We start from the raw sequence: 14934 nt of genomic DNA, 5'->3' as shown, positions 1-14934 counted from the left end.
GTGACTCTATTCTTGATTTTTTTTGTAATTTCTGCTAAATTTGTTGACAATTGTTCTGCTAAATTAACTTCAAATACATTTTTCAGTTTCATCTAAATATCTACCAGAAAACATGTCTGACATTGTTTAATTTCTTAGGAATCAAAGGATGATATTATTTAATTTTTTAGAAATCACAAGATAAATTGCAGTGCCCAAGTCCCAACTGTATGTGCACTGCTGATTATTTTCCATTATATATGATTTTTAAAGTTTTAGACTCTGCTTAAAGATAAAAATGACTAAAGTGGCATTAGGGTCAAGTCTTATTATGTATCCCTAAAGTAGATTCATTATTGTATGTATATAGTGGTATGCAGTAAAGCTCTGGATGGTAATTTCTCTGGCCTCATCTCCATGGAAGGAGATTATGTCTATCTTATTGATCTAGAAATTACGCTAACAGAGCAGTGGACCATAATGGTACGAGTGGCAAGGAAATGGCCTAATAACAATGTCCTTGGCGAGCTCAGAGGATTTCATTTGATTCTCATTGATGAATGCGTGAGTTATTGTCATATATTTAACTTATTGTTTTTATTTTTATGCAAGTAATTTAATTCAAATTATGTCTTAGCATAAGCGTATGCATGCTTGGGTTGGTTGTGAACAAGTTCCAGATGCAGCCGACATGTTTGAACAAGGGAAAAACTATATGCTACGAAACTTCATCGTAGAGCCCTTCTCTGGAAAATATCGATGTTTCAAAGGACAGAAGCACATTGTTGTTACCAGTGGTACATCTGTTACACCTCTTCCTGATGCTTGGGGTCTGATTCCTCATGATGTGTGTTACTTCACCAATCTTCAAGATATTGAAACCATTGAGCCTAAAGATAGTTATTTAATAGGTAAGGTTTTTATTTTAGTCAGTTTAAATTTTATACTCCATTTTGTTTATTCACCTCAATCTAATATATAATTATGTAGATGTTGCTGGAATCGTGGAAAATGTTAAGGTCATTCAAAATGTTACTAATAAAAGAGGCGAGCAGCAGACGTATATTGAGTTTACCATTTCCGACTTCAGGTTAATATAATTTTCATAGAACATGGTTTATGCTTCCTTCAAAATATTAATGTTTAGTGGAGAGTTTATAATGATTATGCCTAAGCAGCTATGAGGTTAGAGTACGCCTTTGGGATGAATTGACGCATTCCTTTGAGATTTTATACTACGATTGTACGGAGTATCCTGTTATCATTATCATTCACTCAGCCAGAATGCTTCGCAATGACTATAATGGTGTATGTAGCTTAACCAACATGCTTGCTACCTTATTTGACTTCAATTTCAACTGTGCAAAAGTGGACAACTTGCGTAAAAGGTATATCTTGTGAAGTTATTTATTGTTTGTCACAAATATTTGTGATTTTTTGCTAATTCGCTTCTTTTCTTTTGTAGATTCTGGGAAGTTAATGGGATGGAACAGCAGCCTTCAAGTTATGGGAATGATTTTTAAAAACGTAGTGGTTTTGCTCTATTACTTTGGTCATAATGTTTGTGATGTGTATTATCATGTTTCCAGTATAATTATGTTTGGTGTTGTTAATGCCCCAACGTGTTGTAAAATCAGTCTCGCTCTGTAAGGATGTGAAAGTGATGCTCAAGACTGCAAACATGTCATATTATGTCTCCCAACGCTCCCGTTAGTAGTATGGTTGGTTAGTAGTGTGCTGGGTTACTACTTGGTTCCATTGTAACTTTGGTTGTCTTACTGCAGTGTTTAAATATAAATTTATTAATTTATGCATGAACCTCCTATGTAGTTAGAGCAAAAAGTTTCATTTTTATAATTATATATTATTGATTCAGATAACTATTAGCAATCATATCGTACATAATATAATATATAACATAAAAATTATTTTTTATATTAAGAACACCAACATATTTTAGTTATATTAATTAGTAATCAAACTCTTAAAAATATTTATTAATATTAAAAATAAAATAACCTGATTTTTTTAAGTTCATTAGTATTATAATTTAATCCAATTACTAAGAATGGAATGGAACTATATGTATTTTTGTGCTAAAATTTTATTTACATTTTAACATGTTGAACCAAAATCTTTTAACATGAAAATGTCAATTTTAAATATTATAATTTATAATTTAAATTATATTACTACTCATTTGGTGTTGTAAAGAATCATTTATCGTTGTATGTTTATTAACGTTTGAAATATTGAAATTCAAAATTCAATTTTTGAAAAATTTAGAAATGATAAAGACATAAATAATATATAATACTTTAATTTCAATATTATCGCAATATAAAATAGTTTAAAGTAGCTAAAAGAAATTGAGAAGAAAAATAGATAACATATATTTAAAGTGACATGAAAGATGAAGACAAAAATGAGGGTAGTTTAGGTAAAATTTAAAGTAGAATGTGCAACTATAACTCTAAGATGTGCAGATATCACCATCCAAAAGAAATTGAGAATAAAAGAGATATAAGATATATTTAAAATGACATGAAAGATCAAGACAAATAGAAGGGTAGTTTAGGTAAAATTCAAGGCAGGGTGTGCAACTACAACTCTAAAATGTGCAAATATCATTACTCTACATATTACATAAAATTTATTTTCTTATATTAAGAACACCAACTTATTTTAATTATATTAATTATTAATCAAACTCTTAAAAATATTTATTAATATTAAAAACAAAATAAGCTGATTTTTTTAAGATCATTAGTATTATAATATTAATCCAATTGATAAGAATGGAATGGACCTATATATATTTTTGTGCTAAAATTTTATTTATATTTTAACATGTTGAACCAAAATCTTATAACATGAAAATATCAATTTTAAATATCATAATTCTAAAATTTAAATTATATTACCATTTATTAAGTGTTATAAAGAATCATTTATTGTTGTAAATTTGTTAATGATTAAAATATTAAAATTCAAAACTCAATTTTTGAAGAATTTAGAAATGAAAAATACACAAATAATATAATAATACTTTAATTTTAATATTATCAGAATATAAATTAGTTTGAAGTAGGAAAAATAAATTGAGAATAAGAGAAAAGACATATATTTAAAATAATATGAAAGATGAAGACAAATTTTAAAATAGTGCGTGTAACTATAATTCTAATATGTGCAAATAATACCCTCCATTTTTTTTCTTGCACTATATATACTAATAATTGAAGGAATATGTTAAAACCCCCAAATTTTCTTTGTGTCAGGCAATCTTTTATTTTATTGTTTATATGCTCATGAACTGCCTCAATGTAATTGCAACCATGTCATTAACTTTAACAAAAAAGTCGTATACGTGGTAAGGGTTAAGCCCGATTTTCTAAATTGTTCAGTACCACTTGCATGCCGTTGTTATTATCAAGCTGCACGTGTCCTATATAAAAATTTACTGTAATAAGCAATTGTGCCCGTACTACTTTCTCTTGCTAAAAGAATAATTATTGAGTGAAGAGGAGTGGATCATTTACACCCACAAAAGTAAAGCAAGGACTGGGAGCAACAACTGCAAGCAAGATACGGTCTTCAGTTAAGACCTTTACTTCCTTATTAAAGTTTCAACCACTTTATCTCATTCATTTACAGGTTTGCAGATCTACAAATATGGAACTTAACAAGTACGACTCATTAATGAAGTTGGAAATGTCTTCTTATGGCTGGTGTTGTCGAGTAAGAGCACAGGCGGTGTGGAAAGGAATGAACCGGCAAACGCAGGAATTTTAGGGAATGAATATGCTACTAATTGATGATTCAGTACGTTTTTACTAACCTTAATCCATCAATCTAATATTACGCCTTTACTATATGCCACAATATTAAAATAATCTTAATATATTATCCTTAATAATCAAATTATTTTAGAACAACCGGATCCATGCATATGCGAACGCAAAAGTTTGTGAAAACATAACAGAGGGTTTTGAGGAAGGAAATGTTTACATCTTGGAGAACTTTAAAGTGAAGGACTTCCTAGGCGATGAAAATTATAGACCTGTGAGAAACAGCAAACACATATATTTCTCAAAGGATACAAAATGGACAAGAGACAACAGTGAGAACCCACTGAAAATTGATAAGTACGCTTTTGAATTGGTTCATATGAAAGACATAGCTAAGATGGCTAACGACAATCGTTTTTTAGTAGGTTAATGGAAAAATTCAATATTTCAATTTTCACACTTTTACAAAAATGCTTTGCTTTCTTGTGCTATAACCAATTATCTACTTTCCCGTTTAACATTGTAGACATGGTGGGCATCATGAAAAATAAAAGCCCCATTGTTCAGAGTAGTAAGAATGATCGGAACCACTACCGTCTAAAGTTTGAAATTGTTGATGGCGGGTTAGTACATTCTTTTGCTAGATACCCTGTACAATTTCATGTAATCCATGTTCTGAACAAAACAGTAATAAATTATGTGAATTAGGAAAACAACAAAGGTGACACTGTTTGATAAATTTGCTTTGGAAGTTGATCAGCGCTTTTCTAAGACGACTCGAAGAGATGTCATAGTAATTATTTCATGTGCTAGGGTCACACGATATGATGGTTAGTAAATTAGGTATATATGTTTATGGTTTCAGTTATTATTTGGCAGAAAATAATTTTGTTCTTCCACAATGGGCAGGTGAACCGCAACTCACAAATTACCCCGCTACAAGGATCTACATTGAACCTGATCACTACTGTGTTGACATGCTGAGGAAGAAGTGATGACCTTAATACTCTTTCTTAAAAAAAATAAGGTTAATTTGTATTTGCTTAACTACTCGCTACTAAATATAGGGTACAAGAATCTCTGCATCTTTCAGATGGGGATGATGAAATGGAAACTCCTGTGATGACCGTGATGCAGATAAAATCCTTACAATTGAAGGATATTGAGGTATCCCATCACAGTACCAGCTTACATATATTAATAATTAAATTATACCTCAGAACTCTGTTCTGCTACCAGGAACAAGTGAACTGTGAGATTGTGGTTACAAAGTTGGTGGATAGGAATAAATGGTACACAGTTTTTTGTTCGAATTGTACAACTAAAATATCAATCATTGCTGGAATCATTAAATGCCCTGACTGCAAACGGTTGATTCCTTACCCCAGGCGAAGGTGCAATGCCTCTTTATACCTATAGTAATTTCATCGACATCAAAATTTAGTGTTGATTTAGATATTAAACTTTATTTTTAAAAAATGTGCAGCTTCAATATCAAAACAGAGTGCTCAGATGGGAGTGGTTCAATTGAAGTTATGTTTAGCGATGAGGACGTATGTAGAATTATAGGCAAGAAAGTTGATGATATTTACTGCCCACAAGCTGAGGTAAATTTTCTGCATTACGTGGTACTAATCTCACTCATTTGATTAAACATAGTTTTGGAATTTTTTTAATAGGCGAAAGGAGAAATTTTTTTTCCAGATATACTGAATCAGTTGGTCAGGCAGAAATATGTAATCACATTAACTATCAATAAACATAACATTGAGAACTCTTCAACTGTCTGTGATGCAACTAATGTGGGTGAATGCATTGAATCAATTGGTAATACGACTCATTCTCATCAGGATAGCATCATGGAACCTATGTCAATTTCAAAGGTAAATATCCTAACTTTCGTGGATATTGAACTACAACCGTATAACATTTTAATAGCTGATGTGTCCAAATTTAGGGGTCAGGTAATATGTTACAGGAAATGGGCTCACCGCAAACAGGAAAATCAACCAGCACGAAAGTGAGAGCAAGAAAGCAAATTGAACCACTGCCCTTTGATCTTCCAGTTAAACAAGGAAAACATCAATCCGTAAGATCATTAATCTACTGTCTTATTTAAATATTGAAATATTTTTTACTTTACTATACAAACAATCTTAATTCTAGAATGTATTGCACAGAAGAAGAAGGCAAAGTGAAGATAACTGGGAGAAGGACTTTTGTATTAATGCAATTGTGAAATATTATTTGTACCAAAATTGTAAGAACGCTGTAATATTTTTGCTTGATCGTACTGCGTTCACTTATTTCATTATCATGCTCAGAAACCCACATTTCGTTTCTGCTTTGTCAGTAGCTAACTATGTATAAATTACTCGAAATTATGAACTTTAATTTGTACCAAGATATAATAAGCCAGATCACTGCAATAACCATTATCCCAAAAAAAATAATTTAGAACACATGACAAGATACACGAAAATTCAATCTACGAGGGACACATTTAATTTTCTCAGCAACCTAAAAAACTATTAAACCCCTGTTTACTGTCAAATCAATATTTTATTAATTTTTTTAATCTCTTTTATGGTTCTAATATGTCCCCTTACCATAAATTCATACGCTTGCATATCCACCTAACATACACTTCCATTACACCCAAACTCTAATGTTATCATCCTCCTCCAAAAATATAAGCATGTCCAAGAGCAAGTTTTTGAAACTAAGCTCCCTCAGGAAGGATAGATTTGACGGCAAAATCAAAGTAAGGGTGTTGCGTTTTTGGAGAGTTGTCAAAAAAAGTGGAGAAATATTCAAAGGTTTCAACCTGTTGCTGCTAGATCAAAAGTTACGTAATACCATCTAAATTTCTCTTACATTAGGCTCCAAATAATTTTCTTTCCAAATCTTAACAGAGTAACAGGATTCACGCCTTTGTGCCGGCAGTAGCTGCAGATACTTTGGAATCTAAATTCACTGTGGGAACTGTGTTAGTAATCAGAAATTACACAGTTCAAAGTTATAAACCAGATTACAAGTTTAGATGCGTTAGAAAAGAAGTGCAACTAATATTTTCAAACGAAACACATATTGACCAAGTGGAAGATGACGGGAGAACTATTGCAGCAAATGCGTTCGATTTCGTGGACCACATCGAGTTAATGGAAATGACAAAACAGACTACTTACTTGGCAGGTTCATACAAATTCTCTTGTCCTGCATATGTTATTATATGCCTTTCATATTTACTTACATCAGGTGCATCTTATATAGATGTAGTTGGGATTATAAAATTCAGGGAAACCATACCTGATTTGGTAAACAGACTCGGTAATGCTCAAAAACAGTCAAAGTTTACCATCACAGATGGCAGGTACCTTTCAAATATTTATCCAGCTCATGTCCTTAAACTACACAACGCTATTTCTAATATTTAACATGTTGTTGATGGTCCAACATCAAGGTTACTTTTTGGGACAATTTTGCTCTGAAGTTTGAGAAACTCTTCCTCCAGGCTATGGAGGAACCTGTCATAATCATTTTAGGAAGTTGTCGTGTTGAATTGTGGAACGGTAATCCAACATAATTATGTAGATTGATATGATATTACATTATCTGTTGAAGTTCCTGTTAATCTATAATGAGTTTGTCTTATTTTTTACCACAGATGAGGTTGATTTGACTAGCGTTGCTGCCACGGAGTGTTTTGTCAACTATAACCACTTCAGTGTAATACATCTAACGAAAATGTATACTGTTATTCAATATATTTACCACGCTTTTGTTTGCAAATTACAAAACTTATGTGAATTGTAATCTTGATGTCTAGGTTAACATCTCCTGAATTTGTTACACAAATTTATGTTACCAGTAAACGTACAAAATCTGAACTGCTCAAGGTGTCTGATATAACAGCTCTCGGGAAAGACTATATTGAGGTTAACACCTGATTTATTAGATTTTTCTTCTTCTTTTTCCCCCCTTCATGACATTTTTTATATGTTTAGAGGGAGGTTCTTGCTCATGTGAGAATACAGTATGTGGAGGAAAAAGAAAAGTAGTTATCCCTGGTTTGTACAAGCTGTGACAAAGAAGTACAGCCAGATGATGAAGAATGGTTTTGCAATAAATGTATCTGCAACAAGCCGTACCCCGAAAAAAAGTAAATTTTTCAATCACTTTCCTGTTTAGTTTTTTAATCCCTTCAAATTAAAACATATGGTGTTCTTCACAGATTTGAAATATCAGTGATCGCCACAGACGAAACTGGTGGTATTCAAGTTGTTTTAGGAGATCAACAAGTACGTGCAATACTGCAGAAAAAGGTAGCAGACGTCATCAAAGTGGTAAACCCAAAGCACACAGTTCAATAGAATGATATACACATACTACTCATATGCTCTTAATTTCTAAATTTAATCTGCTTGGATTGCATGATTTCAGGCCGATGGTGATGAACGTTTTCCTCAGGACTTGAAACAATTGGAAAAGAAAAAGTACACCTTGAAACTAACTATCAAAGAAGTGAATGTCTTGAATAAGATACAAATCTACTGGGCCACTAACATATGCAATGGATTTTATGTTCCAGATGATGCAGAGCCATCCATTGTAGATGAAGGAGCTGCTCAGGTAAGAGGGTACAACATAGTTGTATTGTTTGTACAATATTCCAGAAAAACACACAACTTAACTTATTGATATGCCTCTCGCAGGGCTCAACAACATCATATCACTTGGATGGTCTGTCAGAGCTCAACTTCAAATCCCCTAACACATCCACATCGGGACAACTCTAAAAAATCAGGGACTAGATACCAATATATGTACCACCTTTTGATGATAGACTATGTGTTAGACCTAATTATCTTTTTCTTTTACATTGTATTGTGAGGTGTAACTTGACTTATCTTTTGCTATGTTGTACTGTGATGTAACTCATATTTTCGGTTGTATATATCTATGTTACATTTTCACTTCATGAGGCTCAGCGTGGAGGCCAGTAATGGTCACAATTTTGATGAAAAAATGAAATATTAGAATATTGTTCTTCACAACAATGACAGAAAATAATCTTTTACCTTTACTCACGAAACACCTTCTTCTCACGTAATGCCGCGCGGAGCGGGCACCAATACTAGTATTTAATAGTTTAGGTTTGTCACTCAAGTCGAGTCGATATCGATATTCACTGTACGAGTTTGAGTTATCTAATAAATGAGTCGAGTCTAGTCGTTTGAGTCAAAATATTTTATTTAAATTAAATGAGTTCAAACTTATGATAAGTTCGACTTGTTGAATGAACAATTCAATCAAGTTTACTGGTAAATTTAAAAATTTGAGGTGTTAAAAGAAGCCGAGTCCGAGTTTGTCGGAAATCTGAACAATTAAAAGTAGTAATATATTTAATATTTTCACTAATAAAATTATAAAAACATTTTTTATACTTATTTATTTAAGATTAACAATTTATGTTCGAGTCAAGTCAAATTTATAAGTTTAAAACGAGTTCCAAACATAATCGACTTGTTTAACTAAATAAGTTCAAAATCACGGTAATGTTCTCAAATTGATTACAAGCACATTATTAGAAACAATAATTGTAATGTTCCCTTAAAAAGCAAATGAACAATTACAATTGAATCTCGATTAATTATTAATCAATAAAATGTAAACAAAATAAAATAGAACGAAGTACACTATTCCGGATACATATTTAATTATATTTTGAATGTTAATTTATTAATTAGAGTGTTTTATATTAAATATAATTATACATTCAAAATATGACCAAATATATCAACAAATTTTTTATTATTTGGTGTTTAATATAATTAACTTTATATTTATCTTATTTTTATTTTTCATGTTGGATATATAACATGTATAATAGAGTAGGCTTGTCATTTAAGTCGAGCCGATATCGATATTCATTATACAAGTTTGAGTTGTTTAATAAATGAATCGAGTCAAGATATTTTGTTTAAATTAAATGAGTTCAAGCTTATGACCAAGTTTGAGTTGTTTAACGACCAAGTTGAGTCAAATTTACTCGTAAATTTAAAAGCTTGAGGTGTTAAATAAGCCGAGTCCGAGTTTTTCGGAAACTTGAACAATTAAAAATAGAAATATATTTACTATTTTCATTAATAAAATTATAAAAATATTTTTTTATACTTATTTATTTAAGATTAACAATTTATGTTCGAGTCAAATCAAATTTATAAGTTTAAAACGAGTTCGAAACATACTTGACTGATTTAGGGTCCGTTTGATATTGCTGTTGAAGACAGCTACAACAGTTTTTTGCTGAAAAGTAGTGTTTGATAAATTCTAAAAGCTACTGTCTGGAAAGCGTTTTTGGTCTAAAAGCTACGGTTAGTAAAAACATGTCCGCCTACTTTTGGAAAAAACTGTTTTCAGCTGTAAATTATCTGTCAGTTTCACTATCAAATATTCTCAAATATTTTAATTTTATATATTATATCTCAAAATATATATAAATTAAAAAAAATTATCAAACAATTATTTAATTTTTCTGACAGCATTTTTTACATCAGCATTTTTTTTTAGAAAACAGTAGTTTTCAATAACACTCCCAAACAAAGTCTTAATCAAATAAGTTCAAAACGCGGTAATATTCTCAAATTGATTACAAACACATTATTAGAAACAATAATTGTAATATTCCCTTAAAAAGCAAATGAAGAATTACAGTTGAACCTCGATTAATTATTAATCAATAAAACGGATACAAAATAAAATAGAACGCGGTACACAATTCCGGAAAGATCCAGATAAACACCGCGCGGGTAACGTTATCGGAGTCGGTATCCAAATATGTGGTCCTTACTTCCCCACGCCTCTATCCAAACACCACCTTATCAATAAAACACGCCTCCCTTTCTTACTTTATAAGTAATAAAATAAACATAATAAATATATTATTAAATAATAAACACACACACCGCCTCAAAAATCTTACATCCTCGTAAACCCTCTTAAATACACAACTACTAAAGTACTAAACACACACAAACACGATCAAGAAGAGTGAAGAAAATGGCAACAAAGAAAGGGATGGAAGTAGTTAAAGGCCTCGACATAAAGAGATACATGGGGAGATGGTATGAAATAGCTTCATTTCCATCGAGATTTCAGCCTAAAAATGGTGCAAATACAAGGGCTACATATACATTAAGAGAAGATGGGACTGTGAATGTGTTGAATGAGACATGGAGTGATGGTAAAAGAGGGTTTATTGAAGGAAGTGCTTATAAGGCTGATAATGGTAGTGATGAGGCTAAGCTTAAAGTCAAGTTTTGGGTTCCTCCTTTCTTGCCTATCTTTCCTGTTGTTGGTGATTATTGGGTTTTGCATCTTGATGAGGAGTATCAGTATGCTCTTATTGGTCAGCCTTCAAGGAAGTATCTCTGGGTATGATCTCTCTCTCTCTCTCTCTCTCTCTCTCTCTCTCTCTCCCTCTCTCTCTCTCTCTCCCCTGACCCCCCTCTCTCTCCCTCTCTCTCTCTCTCCCCCTCCCTCCCTCCCCCCCTCTCTCTCTCTCTCCCCCTCTCTCTCTCAATCTCTCCACTGTGTGTGGATAATTGTTATTCTCATTCCTCAATTTCTACATATTTTGTGTTTATATATTGAATTGCTCTTAGCCTCTTACTGGTCAGCCCTCAAAATTTATCTAGTGTATGTCTTTAATTAATTGTTATTACATGTTTTCTGTGTAATTAATTGTTCTGTTAGTAGTTACTGTAGTCTATTGATTACAGTATAAATAAGTAATTAAGTGATTTAATTCTTCAGGGACAGGACAGGAGCCATGTGTGATATAATTATTCGTTTACTGTGTTTAAATAAGCTGTGCATCCAGAAAATATACATAGGTTTTAATTGTATATAGCCTATGTAAAAAGTATGATCCTGTTGAATTGAATTTTATTGTGGCAATTCAAATAATTGTGTCAATAATAGTATGGAATGATTTTGTCAACTATCATGTCCAAGGAGTAAAAAATTATTTGTCGGTGAACATAATAAATGGTACAATGCTACATTATGTCCATGGCGATATTATTAGGTACAGTATATCGGATCATAGTCATTTTTGAGCCATTGTTTGCGTATATGATGAAGGGGATTATAATTGAAAACCTGTTGTTTACAGATATTGTGCAGGCAACCACATTTAGATGAAGGGATATACAATCAGCTCGTGGAGAAGGCTATAGAACAAGGTTATGATGTGAGTAAGCTCCACAAGACGACGCACACTGATCCTCCACCGGAGAGTCAAGTAGCTCCAGATGATACCAAAGGAATTTGGTGGTTCAAGTCCCTTCTTGGTAAATAGAATGAGACCACCTGCATTGGTTGCTTTGTGTACATGTAACAAAGTTTAAAATAAAGTCTGCAAGTATTATCTAGTTAGTTGCCTTCAGTTTTTTCTTAAATTTGAATCAGCTTTGTTGAGTTTGCTCAGAATTTGTGTTCTAAATAGTATGGCTTGCTTCTTTTGTTTAATGTTCTCTGTATAAAACTTAAGTTTGCGAATATGCATCATAGAATGAGTTGATCTTCTCACCTTGTTTGGTTTGTTCTTTTACTTTTCTGGCTCTGTTTAGTTAGTGCCGGAGTCTTTTACAGGCACCGGAAGCAATATTTCTGCTCTGTTTGTGGTTTTCTTTCTTAAAGACCAAATCTTTTTCGTGTTTAGTAAATTTCCCAAGGGCTATGGTCATAATAATCCTCCTATTCAACTACTTAGAACTTTCCGAACACTTTATCCTTATGCATGAATTGATCGTCCTTTTCATAGAGAGTCCGTAAAATGTTTCATTCTTAATACTATGTTGGGAACCCCTGTATCTTAAATTTCTCAAATTTATCTGGGCTCTGCAGTTGCTCTGTGTTGCAGTTAAATTAAATAGTTTTTCCTTTCCCTTCTATGTTTCTATGTGTGCGCTGATGAAGAAGATAGTCGCCGATCAATTGAATTAGTGTTACTTTTTTTTTTTGAGTAAAAAATGAACTTGCATTCAAATAATCATCTCCAAATCCAATACATGACTAAGAAAACTAGGTGGAGTAACATGCCAATGCCCTCTATTTGGCAATAGTACCAAAGAAAGCTTCTCCTGCATTACCATTACAAGCAGCAGCTAACACATACGAATCCGTTTAAAAAATGCAGTGTGTATAGCCTCTATCAATGACCCATGACAAAGCCTCCTTCAAGCCAAGTGCCTCCGCTTCTCGCGATTTCCAAGCACCTGCAATTCTCTTACCCCTAGCTGCAACAAACCGAGCTTGATCGTCTCTAATAACAGCACCCACACCAATGTTACCATCAATGAACACAGCAGCGTCAATGTTAATCTTTAACCATCCTGCCTTCGGTGGCGACCAGACTCGAGCACCTGCAATCTCCAAAAATTTACTCTGATCAATCCGAAGCTTGGTTTCTTTCCAATCCCGCAGAAGATGACTTGCAGCGTATCTGACACCATGAACAGACCCATTAATACGGTCCCAGACCCATCTGTTTCTCCGGTTCCAAATGCTCCAGGAAATCATGACAATCTCAATACCCTGCTCCCTTGACCCATTCTCAAATATCTTAGTAAACATCTCACAAGCTGTATCACTTAATGAATTCTGAATTAGCTATAACAACATCGTACTCTGCCAAACAGTCCTCGCAAAATCACATAAAAATATCACATGGACATCCGTTTCTGCAATACTATGACACCATGGACATCCAGTAGGCACATCAACATGTCTCGATGCCAGAGCGATATTGGTTGGCAAACAACCTTTGCATAAACGCCACAAAAAGTTGGTGACCTTTTCAGGAAGCTTCATACTCCAGATCTTTTTCCATAGATATGTATATTGATTCATACATTCACCTTGAAGCCACCGATAACAGCTTTTGACCGAGAAAATACCTGTCTCATCTAACATCCAGTACCATGAATCCTGTCTTTCAACATGAGGAATCGGGATAGTTCTTATTAACTCAACATCTCGAGGACAGAGTACATCAGTTAACACATCAATATCCCAACTCTTTTCATCCATGGACATCAAATTATTAACCTTTATATCAATCATCCAATCACTCCTCACCGTGCGAACATAGCCATCTTGTGCATCCGGAAGCCAAGGTACATTCCAGACCAATGTATCCTTACCATCCCCGATTTTTCGCCGAGCACCTGCTTTAACTACACTCAGAGCTTGATAAATCCCACGCCACACATAACTAGGGTTATTACCAAGCTCAGCATGAATGATTGACGACTCCGGATAATATCTCGCTTTCATAACTGCACTGACCAACGAGTTCGCTTCAATAAGTAACCTCCACCCTTGCTTTGCTATCATAGCCAGATTAAAAGTTTTTAACTCCTTCAATCCCAAACCTCCAAAATCTTTGGGAACACATAAGTTTTTCCAACTAATCCATCGTAAACCCTTACCATGAGCTCCACCACCCCAGAGAAAAGCATTCATCTTTACCTCAATCTCATCGCAAATAAAATCTGGTATATGAAACAAACTCATCCAGAAATTCGGCGTGGTTTGTGCTGATGACTTAAGTAATGTCAACTTCCCTGCTTTAGATAATTCCTTATTACACCACGACTGCAACTTATGCTGGACCCTGTCTGTCACTGATAAAACCAAAGACTTCCTTTTTGCTCTTCCCAACACGCATGGGCATGCCTAAATAATTACCAGGTTTATCTGTCCCCTTTAATCCCAAACACTCGCACACCCGAGCTGTTTCTACTCTACTCGTATTAGGACTGAAAACAACATTAGATTTATTAGTGTTACTTGAATCCAAATGAACTAGTGTAAAAGTTCATTTACTTGTTAGATGAAAAGATCAACTATTTTGTTGCGCACTCCTTGCACGAAAAGAGGGTAGACAATGAATTGAAGACCAGAGATGGTTAGGGCACTTTGAGCAACTCTATGGCCCGTTTAGAAACTGGATTTGATTTAAAATTCTGGATTTGATCAAATAAGCTGTTTGGGAATTTGGATTTAGATTTTATTTGAAATTCTGTACATTCAAATATTAGTATAAACATTAGAATTTGAAATGATCATTTAAAATAAAATGAAGTTTCGAAAC

The 14934-nt window shown here is 33.3% G+C and overlaps 2 protein-coding genes across 2 annotated transcripts; one reads left to right on the top strand and one right to left on the bottom strand.

Annotated features, from left to right (window-relative positions):
- The first annotated feature begins 10726 nt into the window (after positions 1 to 10726).
- LOC141708839 (temperature-induced lipocalin-1-like) lies at positions 10727 to 12365 on the top strand. The gene is made up of 2 exons (XM_074512648.1): positions 10727 to 11207; positions 11950 to 12365. The coding sequence occupies exons 1-2, from the start codon at positions 10833 to 10835 to the stop codon at positions 12133 to 12135; spliced, it is 561 nt and encodes a 186-aa protein (XP_074368749.1). The 5' UTR covers positions 10727 to 10832; the 3' UTR covers positions 12136 to 12365.
- A 597-nt stretch (positions 12366 to 12962) lies between these two features.
- On the bottom strand, positions 12963 to 14303 carry LOC141704125 (uncharacterized). The gene is made up of 2 exons (XM_074507443.1): positions 13736 to 14303; positions 12963 to 13420 (listed from the first exon to the last, which is right to left on the bottom strand). Exons 1-2 carry the CDS (start codon positions 14301 to 14303, stop codon positions 12963 to 12965), a joined length of 1026 nt encoding a protein of 341 aa, XP_074363544.1.
- Positions 14304 to 14934: the final 631 nt, after the last annotated feature.

This window comes from Apium graveolens, chromosome 2 (genome assembly GCF_009905375.1).
Source record: "Apium graveolens cultivar Ventura chromosome 2, ASM990537v1, whole genome shotgun sequence".
NCBI lineage: Eukaryota > Viridiplantae > Streptophyta > Magnoliopsida > Apiales > Apiaceae > Apium > Apium graveolens.
This window is presented reverse-complemented; position numbering and strand designations above follow the sequence as displayed.

Bases quoted from the DNA above. Each gene is read 5' to 3' on its own strand.
- LOC141708839 (XM_074512648.1), top strand. From the start codon at position 10,833: ATGGCAACAAAGAAAGGGATGGAAGTAGTTAAAGGCCTCGACATAAAG. The intron at 11,208-11,949 runs GTATGATCTCTC...TGTTGTTTACAG, and splicing joins CTTCAAGGAAGTATCTCTGG to ATATTGTGCAGGCAACCACA.
- LOC141704125 (XM_074507443.1), bottom strand. From the start codon at position 14,303: ATGAATGCTTTTCTCTGGGGTGGTGGAGCTCATGGTAAGGGTTTACGA. The intron at 13,421-13,735 runs GTATTTTCTCGG...TAAGTGATACAG, and splicing joins CTGGATGTTAGATGAGACAG to CTTGTGAGATGTTTACTAAG.